Source organism: Sebastes fasciatus, chromosome 19, assembly GCF_043250625.1.
Source record: "Sebastes fasciatus isolate fSebFas1 chromosome 19, fSebFas1.pri, whole genome shotgun sequence".
In the NCBI taxonomy this organism is placed as follows: Eukaryota; Metazoa; Chordata; class Actinopteri; order Perciformes; family Sebastidae; genus Sebastes; species Sebastes fasciatus.
Window position 1 is genome coordinate 24,767,236 of NC_133813.1, and position 22,368 is coordinate 24,789,603.

General features: G+C 39.9%; 1 protein-coding gene across 3 annotated transcripts in view; it reads right to left on the bottom strand.

Annotated features, from left to right (window-relative positions):
- Positions 1-22,368, bottom strand: part of brinp1 (bone morphogenetic protein/retinoic acid inducible neural-specific 1) — a 220,187-nt gene that overhangs the window by 39,841 nt on the left and 157,978 nt on the right. For all 3 annotated transcript variants that reach the window (XM_074617747.1, XM_074617746.1, XM_074617748.1), the window contains one exon: positions 11,899-12,004. In XM_074617747.1, the coding sequence (XP_074473848.1) occupies positions 11,899-12,004 (106 nt within the window). The remainder of the gene's footprint in view (positions 1-11,898; positions 12,005-22,368) is intronic.

The following is a 22,368-nucleotide window of genomic DNA, read 5'->3' on the forward strand; positions in this document are numbered from 1 at the left end:
TTAATTAGCCTCCTTCGTGACAAGCTAGTGGTCTACTTTCATATAATTCCAGTATCTTCATCCATCCATCCATCCATCCATTTTTTTCCACTTATCCGGGGACAGGTCGCGAGGGCAGCAGGCTAAGCAGGGAATTCCAGATGTCCCTCTTCCCAGCAACGTTTTTCCAGCTCTTCCTAGGGGACCCCGAGGCGTTGCCAGGCTCTACGAGATATATAATCTCTCCAGCGTGTTCTGGGTCTACCCCGGGGCCTATTACCAGTTGGACGTGCCTGGAAAACCTCCAAAGGGAGGCGTCCAGGAGGCATCCTAATCAGATGCCCGAACCAGCTCAGCTGGCCCCTTTCGACGCGAAGGAGCAGCGGCTCTACTGCGAGCTCCCTCCGGATGCCTGAACTCCTCAACCTATCTCTAAGGCTTAGCCCAGTCACCCTACGGAGGAAGCTCATTTGGGCCGCTTGTATCCGCGATCTCATTCTTTCGGTCATTACCCAAAGCTCATGACCATAGGTGAGGGTTGGAACGTAGATGGACTGGTAAATCGAGAGCTTTGCCTTCCGGCTCAGCTCCCTTTTCACCACAACGTTCCGGAACAGCGCCCGCATAACTGAACCACCTGTCCATCTACCGCTCCTTTTTTCCCTCACTCGTGAACGAGACCCAGAGATACTTAAACTCCCTCGCTTGGGGCAAAGACTCACGCCCCACCCGGAGGAAGCAATCCACCGTTCAACGGCCAGGTCGGAATCCGCATTGTTCCTCCTGGATCTAAGGTTTGACAATCGGTCGGAGCCTCCTTTCCAGCGCCCTAGAATAAACCTTCCCGGGGAGGCTGAGCAGTATGATACCCCGATAATTGGAGCACACCCTCCGGTCCCCCTTTTTAAAAATGGGAACCAACACCCCGTTCTGCCATTCCACAGGCACTGTCCCCGACATAGGTTACTTTCATCCCGCATTATTTTCGTACCGGCTCTACCCTATGAACTCTTGCGCTAAACATGCCAAAATGTGAAACTGAAACCTCCACAGTCATATTAAGTTTAAAGAATGCAAATAGAAAGATAGATTAAAGCTTTGCTAAGTAATGCATGAAATCTAATGTGAAAAAAGTGCCATCTCTAATTCTGATGATTGTCAGGGGGGGAAGCACATGGTTTTGGTTAATTTGCCAAACACTTTACAAAGCAAAACTGTGGGAGAGAAAAGGACTGAGTTTTGGCTTTGATAGGTAGCTCCCTTGAGGTGAGACTCGACTACAGCATTCTAATCTAAATCTAAGTGAAAGCAGAGGGAATATCCAGAGAGTGTCATATCCGCATTGTGTTATCTGTAGCTCACAGCCCCACCAGCTCACAAAGAGCGGACCACAGGGGGGAGAAGGAGAGGAAAAAAAAAAAACATTTCTGAGAGAAAGTGTCTCCAGGAGAAATCTGACCACAACTAAATTTGCTAGCTTGTTAATTTAAACCAAAATGCTGTCTCAGACCGTTCTAAAAAACTAATCCCACCAAAGCAATTCACTCAAAAAGCAGTAAAAAAGTGTTTGGTTACAGGTTTGTAATCATTTTCTTGTATATATTTTCTAACAAAGTTTTGCAGTTACACTTGTGCCTCAAGGTAAGGGAAAGTGCTGAGGTTTTGGAGAGCAAAAAAGAAAAGTGGGAAAGAAAAAGGCATGATTAAAAGTTTAATTAGAATAATGAAATGGAGTGGGTTTTCTATTATTGCATCCTTGTTATAACTCACATGGCGCTGCATACTAATATGATCCCCTTATTTAATTCATAAGCAATTAAAATAGCTAGTCTAGATTAAGGTTTTTATAAGTGTATTCATTTCCAAAAGGCATTATACGTAAAGGATTTTTGTTCAACATTTGGTTAAAAATAATCAGAAACTACTTATTTAGAGTGATGAAAATATGGATAATCTGTCTGTACAGTGTAGACTGGGAGAATTCAGTCCAGTGATGAGTAGAGTTAAAAACAGAAAAGGAAAAAAACAACAAACAGTGGAAGAAAATGACGAGAACAGGCAGAAAAGACAAATGGGCTGAGTAAGGGATAGATAAAGCAATGTGGTGAATGCGTTTCCAAAAGGACATTTTTAGAAACACACAAATTGAGATGGAAAAAACTGTTGAAAAAGCTGACAAAATGTACTGGTCACGGCTCATCTTGGCTCATCAGAAATGGCTCCAGTAGGCTGGGAGATGACACACACGACATTCTGATATTTCAACTGAATCACACACACAGAAAAAAAGGAGATGTGCATAACACTGTCTGCAATTACACCCTCTAAAAGTCAAATTGTCTTCATTCCCTCACTGGTAGTGCTTTAGACAGCTGTCTGAAAAAGACTTTCTCAGCCTCAGAATACAGACGGTGCAGAAAAAGACAGAAATGGCTACATGGAACTGCCATAAAATCCTGACAAAAGGAAACTTTTGTGAGTAATCTGTGTTATTATGTGTGAATTAATTTATCAGAACCCAAATTTATGCAAGTCAGTCTATCGCTGCACCCGATTTGACTGTTATCGGGTCATTAAATAGGTGTTATCGGTCGCTATAAGCACCACAGATGTGGGTCGTCAGGGGCCTACCAAGTTGTAAAAGTGAAAGCAAAACTTAAAAGTAACACGTTATAACAAGTTGTAAAACTGAATGAAACATTACGTTCTGAACACAAACAAAAAGGCTTCTATAGATTTAGGGAGCAGAACTATAACTTCTTTAGGTTTAGGCAACAAAACCACTTACGCTCTGTCCACACAATGAACGTCAGCAGCGTGTAGCGGCTGCGTGTTTCACGCGTGTGGCATCCACACTGGCAACGTTTCTGCTGCTGCTGCCAGCCCTTTCTTTCCACATAGAGTTTGCCTTTCATAATGGCTTTTCATTTCATTCATAAATATCATTTATATTTATTTTAGACAGAAACAGGTTAAGAACCGTGTGGTAATTTGTAAATAATAGTAATAATCCACAATTAAAACCCCTTACTTTATTCAATCCTGGAGCCCTGCAAGTCACTGCATGTTCTACAACACTGTCCTGCAAATATTTCAGAATAAAAGCCTTGTGTTAATAAATTAAGGAATTCTTTCCAGAGAAAAACAAATGCTGAGGGCTTTTATTTTTAAATGAAAGCAGGAAGTTTTGATTTAAAAATAATAATAACTTTATTTCATGTCCCTGACATATTGTACAGCCACAGACATTGAAAGTGTAGTAATGTTGCTGATATGATGTTAATATACAGTCAATAGATCACTTTCACTGCCTGTGACATATTCTACATATGTCTAAACATCAAAATTGTAATAATGTTGCTGGTATGATGTCAATATATTGTCAAAAGTTTACTTTCACTATCTGTTGCTGCTGTGAACCATGCACGACTCGCGGTAGGCGAGACCTGCTCACTTGGGCTGTGTGGCTGCTCTAACCTGTTAACATGGTCGCTGAAATAAAAAAACAACAGGTTCCAGCCGCCATGTGCTGCTGACGTTCCCTGTGTGGTCGGGCCATAAAGTTTAGGGAAAACGTTGTGTTTTGGCTTAAAATAACTACATATCAAAAGTGAATCTTAAGGTTTCTGAGCACAAAGGCAGCTACACATTGTTGGTTTCAGACGGGATGCAAACCCCATTCTCCTGGGTGAAAACCCCTTGTTTTGTGTAAGGCTTCCATTGCCCCCAACATCCACCCTGCATGGAGTTTCATGCTATCTATACTACAGTGCCTGACTTCTGCTTCTGCTCCTGTCATAATTACTACAGTTGCTAGAGGTTGCTGTCATGTTCTTTTATACCTTCTATCAGTGACCTACCATGTGAATAGATGATAAAACCTACTATTGGGTGTAGTAGGCCCCTAATGACCCACATCTATAGGGCTTATAACGACTGATAACACCTATTTAATAGCCTGACAACAGTCAACAGTCTGATCAGTCAGTCAAATCACACTTCATACTTATTCTCACTCAGCCAGTGTAGTGTTCCAATTACATCTCTAATTTTTGTTAGCCAGTGAATATTTTAGTTAGGATTAAAGCTGCAGTGGGTAGAAATGGAGCAAATATGATTAAAAAAAAGTTATTTTATAAAACGGTCACTATATCCTGACAGTAGTACATGAGACAGGTAATCTGAAAAAAACGAAATTGTGCCTCTGTGTCCTCCGGTGCTCCTAATGGCATCTACAAGATTTTACAGACCGGAGGAAAACAACCAATCAGAGCTGATCTGGAGTCTGCCCTCTCTGAGCAGCTGTCAATCACTCACAAACTCCGATCAAACGGTCAAACTAGGCAGCGCTGATCAAATATTAATCAATATTCTGTTACTATAATGTCTATTTCTCGTCTTGAATGTTTTCAGAATCATCTTGTAGTGTACTGTTTAGCTGTAAAATGAGAAAGTTTGCGACCCGGCAGCCATGTTGAGATCTGTTGAGGTAATACCAAGCACCGCCCACCAGCCGGAGCACAGCCAATAGGAACGCTCTCTCTCTCTAAAATGACCTGTGATTGGCCAAAGTCTTCCGTCACAGGCTATATTTTCTAAAGCCTGAAAACAGAGCCATGAGGAGGTGCAGAAGTCAAATTTTCTCTCAGAACACTTGAATTACAATATGCTGAAAGGTTATTATGGAATTTTTGCCCAATGATGCCAAAAATATACTGACTACTGCCACTTTAACCTGGCAAAGTGGCCAGCGGCCCTCTTTAATTTGAAAGCACACTGAAGAAGCCTTGGGCTGAAAGCTGGGACGTTTGTGCTGCATTATTTCTCTGTAAATAAATGAGACAAAAAAAGAATTTAGAGCCTTTCAACCGATTTTATGAGTACAAACTATTAAGTCACAAATGGTTTGGTTAAACACATCAGAGCGAAGAAAACAGAGATGCACTTTGATATCTTAGACGCAATCTTGTTATTTCAGGTTCTATGAATCAACATTTTTCATTCTCAGGAAGAAAACTACAAATCGTCAGGGTGACATTTTTCTCGCCGTCCTGTGGAGACCATGCATCTCCAAGACGTCGACTTTTCATCAGCGATGAAAAACAGTCTTGTTTTTAGACATAACATTTTTCAGAAAACCCAAAATGTGGAGATATGTGGTTTTCAAAGGACAGCGGAGAGATATTATAGTGTGTAGAACAGGTGATTCAAAGCATTAAAATGAAGCAGTGGTTCTACAAAAGAATAGAAAGAAATACATGAATGCATCTCCATCAAAATAGCAAACATAAATCTCAATTCTAAAGGCATACAGTTTGAGCTTTTTCCCCCACATTCACTACATTTGCTAGGGCTGTGTATTGGCAAGAATCTGACGACACAATATGATACAGGGGTTACGATTCAATATATTGCAATATATTGCAGTATATTGCGATACTGTAAGTAAGGCGATAAATTGCGATTTTTTTAATCTAATTTTAGGAAAACTGTCATAGTTTAAAGAACACACCACCATATGCATAAAATCTGAGTAAAAAAAAGTTTAAATCTTTATGCAATCAGAACAGTGGGATCTGCATTTGCATTCATCACAGTCCCTGCAACATCCAACAGCACTACTCTGAGAGGGCAGTCAGGACACATACACTGAGAGGGTGCATCTCTTTGCAAATGATATAACGTACTGACTGACTTAATCTCTGCATGTTAACTATTAGTTAAAAATCGATACAGTGTTTTTTGAACATAATATCCCAATATTAGATTTTTTCAATATTTTCTTACACCCCTAACAGTTACATGCACTAAATATTCTATTTTTCTTCCTATTTTGAAAAAGAGGCTATTAATCTGTTTTTCGTTGCTAATGAAAATGAGTAGTCCACTAATATTCCCGTTTACATGCCGCCGCGTGTACTCCAATTAACTTAACCGGTGGCAGACTTGTTCGATCGTGCAAAGCCTCCCTCTTTTATCCCTTCAACAACCTTCTTGAAAAGATTGGCGTTGAGATTTTTGCGCATATTCAAAAACCTGCAGATATTCAAGTCTTACATAATTCTGAATAAGGCCTAATTCAGATTATCCAAATGGAATATGTAGATGACCCATATAAAATTCAGAATATTGGCTTCGTCCGAAATCGCCTACTATGATCTACATACTCAATGTGTGTCCTATGTGTCCAGCGTTGCATACTGCAATATTTCACCGGAAATGGCATGAAATTTGTGTACTATTGGTTTCATACCAAGGTTTCGGACATACTTCAATAACTTACATACTGTTTTAGCTACTAAATAGCATGTTAGTGCGGAAATTCGGACGCAATCATTGTCATATTCAGAATAATAGTGTAATATTAGGGCGCATGTAAACGTAATCGCTGTGATTTCTGATTCTGACTCAGACATATGGATGTGAAAGCCTGAATAACTTTTCTATGGACTCTACTTCTATGGCCATGCTGATTGCCCTGTGAGCTCACTTATTTTAAGCACCTGTCCTACGCACTATACTCAGAAGTGTAGTTTGTTCATAAAAAAACCATATATGTGCAGAGGAGTTTAAAAATATAATGATTGCATCAGAATTAAACGTGTGCAGCTCTCTCCTCCTTCCTTTGATGTTTACCTGTGAACCATTACCTCACGAGAATAGGTGTGCATTTCCCTTCAATCCTTCATTGATTGAACGCACCTAACATTCAAAATAATGAGCACTGTGGAGTCCTGCAGCACAAGTTCAGAGTTTGTATTTCAAACTTTGTACAGAGTAAACAGATAGAAAACACCACACAGAAGAATCTGCAGTAGCTACAAGTCCCATGTTTAATCTTTATTTGGAGGTACATCTGTGCTGGGGTGAATGATTTTCTCTTTAAGCTAAAATTCTATTTCAACTAAAATGTTGCATTATGTGCATATTTCGCTATTAGAGAGTGCTGCCAGTGATCCGTGATCTTCTGCATTGGACAGATGTGACTCCTCCCCACAGTTTAAATGCCAAAAGTTAGCATTTTAGCTAATTGTCTGGTAAAAGGTCAATAGGCATTTGAAAATGAGACACATGGTGGGTGTTCATTAGATGTGCTGGGAGCGCTAGTGCTTATAAGAGCAGTCCCGGGCCCAGCCAGTGTCTTCCTCCTCAAGGGGTAGTTTGTGAAGTCCATTTATGGCGTGTTGTCAAAGACAAGGACAATGCTGTCAAAGCTGTTATTTTTTGGGCATTGACTGTAAAGACCAGCCAAGGGATACAGTAAATCTGTCAGGGAATACAACCGTTTTTGTATGAATAAAAGGCGATAAAGCTGCTTTTGGAACCAATATGAGGTTCACAAGTTCTTCCAAATGGCTCAAACATTAACTTGCAAATTTTCTACATATCCAATTTTTCTGAGTGCACCCAGATAAAGAAAAAAAACATTGCTACTGATGGTGCCTTAAACCTTTGTTCTGTGAGAGTGACTATTTTTCAAATTGCGCATTATCACAGCAAGAACTGCAGATACCCTTGCAATCACAGAGAATAGGGATGTCACGATACATGAAATTTAGTAGTCGATACCAATACCAGTGAAATTCCACGATTCTCGATACCACAGTGAAAAACAAAAGGAAAACAACAAATTCCATGTACTTCAACATACTGTACATGTCTTTTGTTTCCCTTTTCCTTCCTTTCTGTTAGTTGAAGTTGAAGTTAAACAGGTCATAATTCCCTCTCTATTATCTATTTCATATTGCTGTGAAAACATCTCCGTCAAACAACTGGATTTATTCAAGTTTCTCGCCAAAAACTACATTTTACAACACATCATGATAACGTTAGAATTTACCTCACCAAATGGTCATTTTTACTGAACAGAGCCTGAATGCATCATCATGTAAATCAATGGCACCTCCCGTGTTGAAATTGACAGGGTGAGAGCTAGTTAACGGCAGCTGTTAGCAGCCAGAAAGCAGCACAGTCCTGCATTGAGCTAAAAGCTAACATTGACTAGCAATCGCCAAATTTAACACGGATTTGTTGTTCACAATGTAGCCTTATCGGGGAAAAATCAGGGTGTGTCCCCTGGACGTGTCGATAGTGACTTTACTGCGTGCCAAACACATTTCCAATTGTCCCTGTTACACACTGTTAGCCTCGATCCCGGAGGATACCTGCAGTACCTGCAATACTGTAGAAAAATGAGTACCGCCTCGTTTTCAGAATTTTGGCATCGACTTGGTACCGATGTGTCAGTTCTTGTAGCGTCCCTAACAGAGAAGATGGTAGCAACCACCCAACAATACACTAAAGGGTCCAGAGATACTGCAGCAACCACGCAGTGCCTCCCTTGTGGCCACAAACACCCTATAGCAACTATCTAACAACTATCTGGAGATGTCCCAACAACCACATCAAACACCCTAGCAACCATCAAGCCATGTACAAACCAAATGTTCACATCACCATAGCAACTGTCAAAACCCGAAACAGCCACTTACCACCCACCTATCAATGTCCTTCTAACCAAACATTTAGCCTAAAGGCTGATACTAATATATTTTATATATACTTTATAGCAATAACAATTATAAATGACTTCAGGAAATGTAACCCATCAACAGTATTTAGTTAGTTTTAGGAAAAAACTTCAGTTTGGGTTAAAATAACACCAGAAGTGGAGTAACTTAAGTACAGAATTTACGTGACAAAAGTACTTAGTTAGGTTTTGGAAAAGATCATTGTTCTGGCAAAAATAAATCCGGAGGTGACGTATAAAAAGTTACGTGACAAATAAATCAACCACGACTTCTGGTTTCACGTTGGGTTCAAACACCGGTCTCATGGGCTAAAGTCAGGTGCCTTTTTTTACCTACCCATCCACCCTGACCTCCTCCCTATGCAGCGATTCTCGTTCTTTAGATTTTGTGGATTACATCCATGTATGAATTGATTTTCGTGGCGTATACACAAATTACATTTCGTTTAGCTACGAACGATCCATGAGAACAGCCAGAACAAATCTATTACATTTTTTTGGTTAAAAATAATGAAATGCTTCACTCTTTTATAAAATAATGTGTTAATCAATACACACGCACGCACGCACGCACGCACGCACGCACGCACGCACGCACGCACGCACGCACGCACGCACGCACGCACGCACGCACGCACGCACGCACGCACGCACGCACGCACGCACGCACGCACGCACGCACGCACGCACACACACACACACACACACACACACACACACACACACACACACACACACACACACACACACACACACACACACACACACACACACACACCAATGTTTTATGACTGATATCATGTCGTTTCGAAATACCAAATGTTGTTAGATGCTGGGAGTACTGATAAACATGTCAAAGTAAAGACCATATCTGTGTGTCTCTGTCATCTGCTCGAGTTTGTTGGCGCAGAGGAAAAAATAGCCTATGGACATAACCAGAATATTAATATGAGTGCGTATCTTTCAAAAAGAAATAAACCTAGTGATCTAGAATAATATATGGGGGCTTTATATATTTGCACTTCCCACTAGAAGAATAAAATAACACTATTGTGAAGCTGAGTAAATTGCCTGAGAACAATAAAAAAAAAATCAGCATTAATCCTATACCAGCATGGGACTCAATGCAGACCAGAGCCCGTGACCCAAGTGAATGAAAACATTTAACCCATGCACAATTTGTACGCGCAGGAGGACACATTCTTTTATAAATGCACATGGCCGGCTTGATCTGAGAGCAATATATGGTTCACCAAGGGATACAATAAGACTAATTGTAACACTTACACTGGTTTTCATGTCAGAAAGGGTGAACTGTAGGGTGAATTAAATGATTGGATCTTGTTATAAATATATTCGAACGGCGTAAAACGTCACCGTCTCCATTGACAACGGGGCCTCTCCATGAGCTGTGTGAAGTGCTATGGCTTTGAAGAGCACTATGAAGAGCCCAGTGATTGTTGGAGAAGTTACACCATCAGCTAATTAAAGGCAGAAAATCGCCATAATTGGTCTTAAAAGAACCCATTTCCAGGAGAACTCTCAACACCTTGCCTCATCCCTCACCCACACACACAAAATGCACACCGATATAATTTGGCCTAATACAAACCTCTAAGCCAGAAACCAATCGGAAAAAGCTTTTCCATTCTATTCGGGGGTTATTATCAAGCCAAAAGAAAGGATCTCTCCCAGGCCTGTCATCTATCAATCGGGGTGTCAAAACAGTCTTCAAAGCACAAGGCTAATACGTTTGATGCATGACAATAAAGCTTTTTTCCCAAAACCTATGGAGTCCTTTGAGTAAGTGGAAGCGGAAGACTTAAAAGTGTTTCTTTGACAAACCACTTAGTTCTCTGATTTTAGAGGACGAGTAATGATCCCTTCAGAGAGAGGAAATAGAAGGAGGGGTAGCGGTGGAAAATAAGCCTCTGTGATTCTAAAACCGGTCCTAATAACCTGCGTAAACTCGAATAAATCAAAGAAACAATCAGTCTATTCAAACACTTGACCCCAGTTACACAGCCTTTCATCATTCCTTTTTCCCCAGGGTGGCTGTCACTGCAAGCAATTCCTTCTCTCATGCTAATTATTAGTTGTGTCAATGTTTAAGACAGAATTATTTTCGCTTAAACGAAAATTAGCACTAACGGGTAAAAGTTGCTATCCACTGACGTATGATCCGTGAGTGAAACGCTAGTGGATTTATTTGAAAGGTGACTCATTTAATGCGTTGACAACATTCTTGAGATACATTCTGACGAACTAGAAAGAGTTTGACTCTTTATGTTGTTAGGTATAGCAATACCTTTGCAGGCTATTCTTATTGTCTTATTATTAGGGCTGTATATCCTTTGATTAAAAAATTTAATTGTGATTAATCTCACATTTCTTATCTGTTCAAAATGTACCTTAAGGAGATTTGTCAAGTGTTTAATATACTTATCAACAAGACAGTGGGCAAAATATTGTGCTTTATGCAAATGTATGTATATATTTATTACTGGAAATCAATTAACAACACAAAACAATGACAGATATTGTCCAGAAACCCTCACAGGTACTGCATTTAGCATTAAAAAAAATGCTCAAATCATAACATGGCAAACTGCAGCCCAACAGGCAACAACAACTGTCAGTGTGTCAGTGTGCTGACTTGACTATGACTTGCCCCAAACTGCATGTGATTATCATAAAGTGGGCATGTCTGTAAAGGGGAGACTCATGGGTACCCATAGAACCCATTTTCATTCACATATCTTGAGGTCAGGGGTCAAGAGACCCATTTGAAAATGGCCATGCCAGTTTTTCCTCGCCAAGATTTAGCGCAAGTTTGGAGCGTTATTGAGCCTCCTTCCTGACAAGCTAATAGAACATGGTTGGTACCAATGGATTCCTTAGTTTTTTTTTGTTTCATATGCCAGTATCTTCACTACCGGAAGATCGATTGCATTAATGCGTTAAAGAAACTAGTGGTGTTAAAACAAATTTGTGTAACTTTGACAGCCCTTACTTATTATACATTCATGTCTGAATAGTTTGCACACTTCATGCAACTGTTTTGAATATAGGCCTGTCTTTGAATAAGCTTTAAGAGAGATTTAAGAAAACAATCACGTTAACAAATATCCATAACCACAGAGAATCCTATCTCTGATCTCCAGAGGGGATTGGGAAGCAGTCCCAATTAAAAAACGCATTGACATTCTATTCTGAGAAGGCACAACCCATTTCACCTTGTCCAAATAAGAGCATTGCATGTATATATGTATGACTATAGATCTCCTTTACTTTTTAGAGGCTAAAATGGAGTTTGACTCTGCAGCCCTGTGATGTCCGACATCCCTGGGGCAGCATGTGGGAAATATTGACATGCTGGGATTGTTTACCTTGCAGATGAAGCTTGCTCTCCGGGCTCTGCAGGAGGATCGAGCTAACCGAGTCCAGATTGTCATAGCTACTGCATCCCAGTGGCCCCGTCCGTGTCTCCGTCACCTGCAAAGGAATTAAGACTGCAATGAATTTGATGAACATTTGAGAAGCCAATGAATGTGTGCTTGTGTTTGTGTTTGAGTGCAAGATCTGCATAAATGATGTGCTTGTAGGAGTGAACACATTTTTCCATCACAGTCTCCACACTACACTTTAAGACAACATATGTAAAGCTAGGGATCACAAGAGCCATCAGCGATTAACAATGTCAGGTGGTAGTAAGATGTTAACATCTGTTCATTACTGCTGTCAGTGGATAATGCAACAGTATTAGTACAGACTTGTGCTAATTGCACTGAGTTCACACGATCTTCCTGTGGCCCACAGTAATTTCAGAGTCACTTCAACATGGTTTTCTTTGAAGAAGAAACATCAATGGCCATTTCTCTTGAACTATGTCCTTGTTCCCGTTCCAAACAATAACACTTAGTCTATAGCGGTGGTTCTTGTTCCCCCACCCACAGACCACCGTCAAAAGAAATAATGACGCTATTCAGATGTGAAGTGGCTGCTTTAAAATGCACAGCTTCCACATTTGAGACCTTGAAGAGATTGCTCTTGAAAAGAAAGGAGGGAGTGAAATCTCTCCTCTTTTCAGTTGCTTTTGTTCATGAAGTTCTTAGAGTAGCTCCTAATAGTACTTCTACAAGGTTCCAAGAATCCAAAAGAGATGGCACTAAGATTAAGGGAGAGGCTAGATGAATCTCACTATAAAAGAGTTTCTTTTTTTTTCTTGCGGGTCTTTGTTGAGCCAATGCCGAATAGCATTGAGCTATGATTTGAACATGCAGAAGAGAGTAATCAAATAATCAAAATTACAATAATTTGACGGCTGTTTTGTTAATTTTTTAAATTCAGAAATACATATTGTGTTGATACATAATAGCAGAGAGGGCTTTCTTTAGTATTGTTGTTGGTCAGCACTTAGGCAGTGTCGACACAGTTGGGGGTTTCTGTCGACACAGTGGGGGGGTTTTCTGCTTCACCAGTGGCTCATGAGCTACAGAATGTGTGACCAGCATGTGTCTGTCGCAGGTGGTGAAAGTCTTGTGAGTTTATCCCTCACTAACTGATGTTCTTGGCCACTTGGGGGCAGCGGAAACAAGCTGTGAACACAGCTTTGATGTATAATCACCTTTTATGTTGATATGGTGAATTTGTTCAGCGGCATTACCATTCATTTGGAGACATGTTTCTAGCCACTTGGCGAATGCAAGTACAATATGAACTCACAATTCAACACTTTTGCTCCACTATGTTCACCATGTAGTTTTGATCTGTCAGTCATTTGGTGCGGGTAGGTAGCGTATGGTGGTTTTATCCAGTGGGCTACATACGGTTTTGAAAAGTGAATCCAATGCGGAAGTGCCTTAAACTTGCCTTCTTTCTAACAGCCAGCAGGGGGCGACTCTTCTGGTTGCAAAAAGAAGTCTGATTGTATAGAAGTCTATGAGAAAATGAGGCTACTTCTCACTTGATTTATTACCTCAGTAAACATTGTAAACATGAGTTTATGGTCTCAATCGCTAGTTTTAAGTCTTCTTCAATACAGCATGATGTTCATTTAGTAAATAATATTCCCATTTAGAGTCAAATAGACCATAAAGCAGGGTATGCTTTAGGGCAGGGCTACCTTGCTACCACGACGTTGTACGGTCTGGGAGTCGTCCGTGTTTTTGTCTTTGAACTTTAACCCTTTCACTGTGTGTTTTCAGTTCATGAAAGTTAATTATAACCGCTTTGGTCGCCTGAAAATGTCTTATTCAGCTTTTGGTTGTACTCAACTGCAGCCTCTGGTGTCACTTCTGGTTGCAAAAAAACAAGATGGCTACAGCCAAACTTGAGGCTTTAAAACGACAGTACACAAACCAATGGGTGATGCCACTATGACTTCGTCCACTTCTTATATACAGTCTATGCTTTTATTATAGCTTTTTCACTGAAAAGAGTGAAGGTGAACCGAACAGTAAAGTTGCAGGCAGGAAAACCGAAACAATGAGCTGAAAGGTGCTTTATTCTGCTATACAGTATATTCCCTGAGGTGAACTATAGAGACAGGTGTTCATTTTCTGTGTATGCGCAACCCATTTCAGATACAAGTAGTCATGGGATCCATTGTTAATGGAAAACCTTGATTATAGCCACTTTAAATGAGAGTAGGAAATGCCACAAATGGGAGGGAAAATGGAAAGGATAACAAAGACGATTTTAAAAGTAAAAAACGAATTTAAATCCGTATCACCTTAGAACCATACAATATGTTTAAAAAAATAAAAATAAAAATAAGCTTTGTAAAGGAAATTACCATTACACTAATAAGATTAGAGGGCTTGGATGCAAAGGATTTGGAGGGGAGCCAATTCGGACACGGACAATGGATTTACTACTTACTACTTTGCTTATTGTAACCCATTGGGCTCTCAGTACACCATCTGTTCAAAGCACCCCTTAACACTTTCACCAACAATTGATCAGCTACTTGTACTTGAAACTAAACATTGAAATTTGCTTAAGACTGAATTGGAGTCTTGAGAAAAGTGTTCCCATCTCTAGTCATTCTGAACCTGACAAAAACATCACATTGACGGGTAAATAAAAATGACCAAAGTTTGTAAGACGTCCACCACCCATAGCCTCAGTAGCTTGTGCAATCAACGATTCACTAGTGTGTGTGTGGCTCTGAATGACAGTGTGATACCATTTTTCCCGTCTTTAATGTTGATACTGCACCAGATGGTGGGCTGACAAGCAAGAAATTAGACAGATGTATATCTTACCCTTGGCATCAGGCTGTTGGGGGGGAAATGCAAAATCATGGGGAGACAGGTAGGGACAGACTCTGTAGGAGAACTATGCTATCTTAGTATTCAATTATTTTGCTCTTGAATGAATTTAGCTAATTTCCATCATCCTAGGACACATGGTATTTACACCATAGTGCTGTAACATTATGCTGTATGTACTGTAGGATTTCATTACGATAAATCTTTTCATCTGTGGGTGGTAAATTGGACGATCAGTATGTGACACTTTTACTGTCGCATTGGAGTGGCATTAAACACAAAGTTTAATGACTAGTAATAAATTCAACATAGAGTGACATAGAAACATCAGTTAAAGAAATATTTCACAATACTATTTCGATGTTATAAACTGTGAAAAAAATACTATATGGGCTGACAAATGAAGCCAACGCAGAAGTGCCAAAAACTGCAGTTCATCCAATGGCCACTTGAGGCTGGCTCCAAAAGCGAGCCAATCTCCATAGACCCCGTGTTAAAATGTCCAATTTAACAGTAGAAATAAACATGTTTACAGCCTGGTACAAAAAACAGTTTGGGTCTCTCAGCTGTGTTTGTGGTGTTGCTGCCTTTTAGAGAAATTCTCACGAAATATCGGTCATAATATGGCTTGCTTTGTGGTTAATGGTAAGCCTGGCATCCTGATGGCCAATGTTTGCACGTTGGATGATGGTCTGGATGACCTCATGGCCCGCATCAGTTTCCAACGGGATATCAGGAACTTTAATGTTTTCTTTGTTTCATCAAAACTTAACTAAACAAACACAGGACTTTCAACCACAAGTCCAATGTTCGTGGCAAATAATCGGTTTGAATCGTTTTTTAAGAAAAAGTCTAAATTCTCTGATTCCAGCTTCTTAAATGTGAATATTTTCTGGTTTCTTTACTCCTCTATGACAGTAAACTGAATATCTTGTAGTTATGGACAAACAAGACATTTGAGGATGTCATCTTGGGCTTTGGGAGACACTGATCCACATTTTTCAAAATTTTTCGGCCTTTTTTTTTTTAGACCAAACGACTAATTGATTAATCGAGAAAACAATCAACGGATTAATTGACAATGAAAATAATCGTTATTTGCAGCCCTAGTTGGATGTTATAGGGACTGTGATAAATGTAAATGCAGATCCCACTGTTCTGATTGCATACAAAAAGTCAGATTTTATGCATATGTTGGTGTGTTCTTTATACTATGAGAGTTTTCCTAAAATAACATTTTTAAAAATCGCAATATATTGAATCATAACCCCTGTATCATGACACATAACGTATCGCCAAATTCTTGCCAATACACAGCCGTAGCTAGCAAAGGATTTTACCCTCTGGGTGATATGGGGTCTGGTACACTGATCAGTTTTGACTTGTCGGCTGCTGGATCTTCAAAACAAATGAATCATTACTACTATGAAATAACATGTTTAGCTGTGGTTTACAATATCAGTAACTAATATGAATGGTACACAAACAACCCACACAGCTCCAATGCACATCAGTCCTCTTTGGTTGTAGCACAAACTCAACTAATTCCATTTGGGTGTAAAAATTCACTTTTGTTGCTAATAAACATTAATGTTTACCATAAGGCCAATGTCACTCTAATTTCATCGAATCACAATAACACAAATATGTTTTCGTGGTTTTAGTAAATCTAGTACTATTTCTTGATAACTACTTCATCGCACTTAACATGTTCCCTTCTTTCGCTCCAGCCAAGTGATGGACTTTGAAATACACTTCATGGCCTTGCAAAAAAATGCATGTACAGATTGATTACAGAGCCAGACTTGCCTATCACACTCTACCATCTTGATGGCTGCTGACGGTGCTCTTTTTCCTTTCCTTTTTGTTGTGCTTATCGCCGAATGAATTACTTCCTTCCAAAGGGGTGTGTTGCATGATCCATGGTGACTGAGGAAAGTGAATATCTGTCCTCTGTCGCCATTGGACATTTTCCCAGGTGGCAAAGCGGGCGTATGCACGAGCTAGCTCAGGCACATCTACATTAGTAGTTACACACAAAATCACACACTCTAATGGATATGCATAAACATGAGCGCAGCTTGCAACAGCCAGTTTACAATACAATATTTTTCTCCTCTAAGAATTATTATTATTCCAAGTTGGGAGCAGACATACCCAGCTTTGTGGATTAGAGACTGACCCTTGTAATCTGAATGACTTTAGGAGGGCAGTATGCAGCGCTTGTTTGGCTCTCTCTTTTTCATTCTCTCCAGCACACACACCATAAGAGAGCTGTGTGCCAGATTATGAAAATGGAGTATAACGCAATAAAAATACAAGGAGCAATCAAAGGACTGAAGTGGGCCGAGGGGGATTTAGAGGATTTGGATTATTAAGCAGAACATAACAGTGGAATCCCACCGGGCCCCGACTGTATCACAGCCCACAGTCAGAAATCACGGTTCTGGAACATCCTCTCTAATTGTCATCTGTCATCAAGAAAACCATCTAAGCAAGTAAATAAGAGATGATGCACATGAGATCCTAAATTGCTTCTGTTTCTATATTTTTTCTGTTAGCAAACCAAATGTATATGTGCTATTCCCCAAGCCCTCAATGTTGGAAAACTAAGTTTCTCTTGTCTGGGCAAACTTTGTTTTTCAAAATACAAAATTCATCTTGATGACATACTGTACACATGCAATGCAGCTGCAGTATATCAGGGATGTGTAGGCTGAATATGTGCCTTCTGGATGTGTGTGTGTGTGTGTGTGTGTGTGTTGAGACCATAGACTACATATATATATAGTTGGATGACGCCTCTCCACTTCCTCACACTGTACAAAAGTGAAGCCAAATTATCCCTGATATGAAAGCTGCCATGTTTTTGGTGTCATTTGGAGCCAGAGTCTGTGCAGTAGTGCTCAGGGGGGCTGGAGCCGTGGTATCGATGTCCAGCCCAAAACACCCACCTGAACCAATCACGAGCCGAGCATGGCTGCAGCTTGCTAGCATGAGCCACCTAGCTGCTACGTTAGCACCACGGTAGCTGTTTGGCTAGAAAGACACAACAACTAACTATACAGTAATATCTCTATAATTACATGTATGGTTAGATTGACACATGTTCTATTACACGTGACTCAGTTAAAGTTACATCTCCTCTCTCGTATAATTCCCAAGCCTTTCCCAAGCCTAATTCCTCAATCATTAAGTCTCACCCCGTTTTTATATCAAATAACTATTTCAACTTACAAACTTATCAGGAAAAATGAACTCTTAAACATACATTGGCGTGATAAGAACTACCTAAAATGACAGAAATCATGTTTGGGGAAAATTTATTTGACGTGTACGTTGACTTTTTAGTTTGGCCCATGTCCCATCTGCTAATATGGAGGGGGCAGGCTTTATTACCTACACTGCAACCAGCCACCAGGGAGCGATCCAGAGGATTTGGCTTCACTTTTGGGGAGCTGTCATGTCGTCCATCTTTATACACAGTCTATAGAGTGCTACAGGAATGAGTTCTAAAAGCCGGAGATGAGTTAGCATTTTAGCACTTCCGCTTCCCTATTCTGGAAGTCAATGTTTTTTTTTTTGTGTTTTTAGTTAGATGCCTGAAATAAAGTCTGTGGTTAACAAAAGTTTAAGACATTTTAACGTTTTTTTCTACAACTTAAATAAATTAAAGGTCCCATATCGTGCTAATTTTCAGGTTAATACTTGTATTTTGTGTTTCTACTAGAACATTTTTACATGCTGTAATGTTCAAAAAAACTTTTATTTTCCTTTGTCTGCCTGAATATACCTGTATTCACCCACTGTCTGAAACGCTCGGTTTTAGTGCATTTCAACAGAATTGCAACGGAATTGGGTCGCTAGGCAACAGCTTGGGTCCATGTTAACTTCCTGTCAGCTGATGTTATTTACATACACTGCAACAGGAAATAAACTGGGACACATTTAGAATGTTTATGTTTAAAACCATGTAATGATCTAAATATTGTATATTTGTGACATCACAAATGGACAGAAATCCTAACGGCTTGTTTCAAACGTCCAATTTCTGAATACGGGCTGTGTGTATTTCTCTGTATATTGAGCGTTTTGATAGTTTAACAGTATTTATAAAGCACCTAAACCTGCTTTATAATATAAATGACATTAAAATCTCACTTTTTACAATATGGAACCATTAATAAATACCCCACTCTTTATTTTTGAAGCCTTTATATGTCTTACAAAAGGCGATTGCTGACAAGTGGCTAAATGAGACTACTAAACGCCATCACGTCATCATCATCAGCTTTTTACTTCTAGTGATTGCATTTACACTTCAAAAATCATAAAAGTGGCGTTCATTCAAGATTATCTTGCTGAACAAGACGTGTAAGTATCATAAACATGTGTTCGCCACAGAGCTTATTTTCTGCAATAATCCAAAACCAAATGGAAAAAATGCCATTGTCTTTCTGTCGAGGGAACCCAGGGCGATGCTAACTTCCTGGTTGGCCTACAAAAATACATCATTCCCTCACCATTCTATTTTGGAGACTCAATTGAATTGCTTATTTCTTTTTATATTAAAATGAATCCTATTTGAGCTTGTCTCCATCAGTTACATATATCATCAGTAGTAATAGAAGTAGGCATGCCAGGTATTTGGACCTCAAGCAAATCACACATTTCTCTCAAGCAATGCTCTCATTATATCCTTAATTAGTATAGAAATGTTTGCCATTTTATGTGATTGGAAGTAGCTTAGTTAATCCACTCTAATTAGGCACCTGTAGCAAACAACATATACTGCATACTGTATTTATCTTACAACTGATGCCAGCGCTGCCCATGTGTTTTTTAGCATACAGGCCTACCCAGTTGTATGGTTGACCTTTGTGATGCACCTGCTCGTAGCTAAACACCAATTAAAAATCTCATTAGAATCCCGGAGTTTGACGATTCCTTAAATGCAGAGAGTTTGTAACTTTAAGCAGTCAACACGGGAGGCAAAGGTCGGCTCATGACGGAGAAAACGCATGCTATTATTACATCAAGAGATGCAAATATTCTTGCGGAAAGTAATTGCAAAATAGCCTTACATTATCTTGAAGCGCTGGGATAATTGTAGGCCTCTCAGCACATCAATTGCAAGATAAATGTCATAGGACTTCCTAGCGCCATAATTAGAGTGATTGGGAATTAGGTCATTTTCAATCAAATAAAAGGCTGTTATCAGTTTTTTTTCCCAGACAATGTCCAAATCAGAACATTTTTTATGGGATTGTATATCAGTTTTGCACATATCTGTATCCCCATGTATCAATAGGAATTTCAGTAATAGGCACTCTTTTTATTTTCAAAACTTTGTATTTTAATGTATATGGAATGAAATCAAAAAGACTCTCCATATCTAAATTTAATAATGATTAGCTTTACATTAGCACTGCAGCACTGCAAGAATGGAGAAGGAGAAATGCTTTACCCTTGGATGAGCATCGACTGTCTCAGTTGCGCATTAAAGCCACTTTTCACCAAGTTCATTAGAGATATCACAGCATATGGAGCTCTCATTATTTCTATAGTTCCTGTAACTTGTCATGGGAGCAGTGTGTCCTCACTACTGCTTTTCAAACCAACACTGAGAGGAGTATACTGTATTTCTCAGAGATATAAACCTCACTTTATACCGAGTCACCGAGTTGCATTTCAACTTGAAAGGCAGAGGAGAATATAAAGGTGGTTTGAAGCTCTATGTGTGAGAAGAGGAAAACAAGGGGATGAAGGCGATAAGATGGGTGAGCGGGACAGGGAAGAATACTGTAAGGTTGAACTGTCTTCGTTACACATTGCCTCTGCTGAGCCTTGCTAATACGCCCATCACCTGCCATTCTCTTAATGACTTGCTATTTCTGGATACATAGAAATGAAGAGACGTGCTCCTCGGTTATTCTCGAAGCCCGATAGTAGAAGATCTCTGAGGACTTTTTTTTTTTCCTGTCTTGTTCATGTCACATTACATGTGGCTACAGTCACCAACCATATTTGAAGAACACGTGTAATGGCACATTTCTTTGATTATATCTATAGCATTTCTTGTATGAATACTTAAATTAGCATTCTTTAAATGTGTCTGTAAAAGCCATTTTTTTAATATAACTTATTTCTTTTAAATGATACTGAGACAATTATCAACTTTGGGGCATTTCTAATTATAACTGTAGCACTCTCAAGTGCGCAACGCTGCATAGAAAAATCTGTCATGCTTGCTCGTGGCGAATGCAAATTAGGTGTAAACTGCTCCAAACTTGGCTCTCGCAGTCGACAAAAAAAATCTGGGTCATATTGTGTACACGTTAAATTTCCCTTTTTTTATATTTTGCATGAGGCTCACATGACTGGACTGTGACATGAGAAAAAGGAATAGCATGGCTGTGGTGCTGCTATACCACCCACAGCACTGCAGCATCATCAGGAAGTATGCATATTGAGCACTGGTGTAAATCAGAGTATGGATAGGTGACCTTGTGAGGGATGTAGAGAGCACACTCCCCCCCCCCCAGTAGGAATGCATACTCGCACACTTCACATGCATGAATGAACATACAGCACACATGCACACTTGTACGTGCAGCCGTGATAGCATGCGAGCACGTATACACGCCGAGTCGATTCCTAATCGTACTTCTCCCCGCATAATCACACTTTTACACGGGAAGGCACTCGCTCGTAAAACTGACATTTTCTTTCCATTAAAACACTCCATTGGGTATCTTATTTTCATTCCTAAATGACCCCTCGCTCCCCCGCTGGAGTTCTTGCTCGCAGCAATCAGGTTCAGCCACACAAAGACAAACAACCGCATGCCATTAATTTCTATCAGCAAGGTATGATATTGCTCACAGTGGGATGAGACCTCTCTTTTATATTGACTATATTCCTTTTTTCTTGTTGTTTTAGAACCATGCTGACGTCCAATTTGTGTGGAGAACCATGTCCCCTATTATTAAATGATTTATTTTTTCCTGCTAAAGAATTACTAAATGAAGGGAAAAATGGGTACACAAGTAGGAAAAGGCATCAGAGCTGTGCAGCCCAGTGGTTCAAGCTGCAGTCGGTAACTTTGAGCAAAATATGATAAAAAGTTATTTTATTTGTCACTTTATCCTGACAATAGTGCATGAGACAGATAATCTGTGAAAAAAAATCCTCTGTCTCCTCTTAGTCAAGGCCTATTGAAAGAGGCTGGAACACAGTTTTGAGCTCTTGCGTATGACACACAGCTGCGGTCGTGGATTGCTATTGGCTTAATTTTGGCTTAATAATTCATGATATCCGATTTTTCGAATAGTCATTAAAGGGTCTGTTTGTAACTTCTTACACGTATAAATCATTGCAGGTCGGTGTCCCATGCTCGCTCGCGTGTTGCTACGCTGTTCAGACTCAGACTCCAACACAAACTACACGGAAGCACCAAAACCACAAAGTTCTATCTAGTGAAGCCCGTCTGTTAAACAGTGTTGGCCGCGGTCGGAGGACGCGGGGGAGACCGTAGCTTTGGTCTCCAGGGCCGGAGTCTTTGCTGTACTCTGCTCCTCTGCC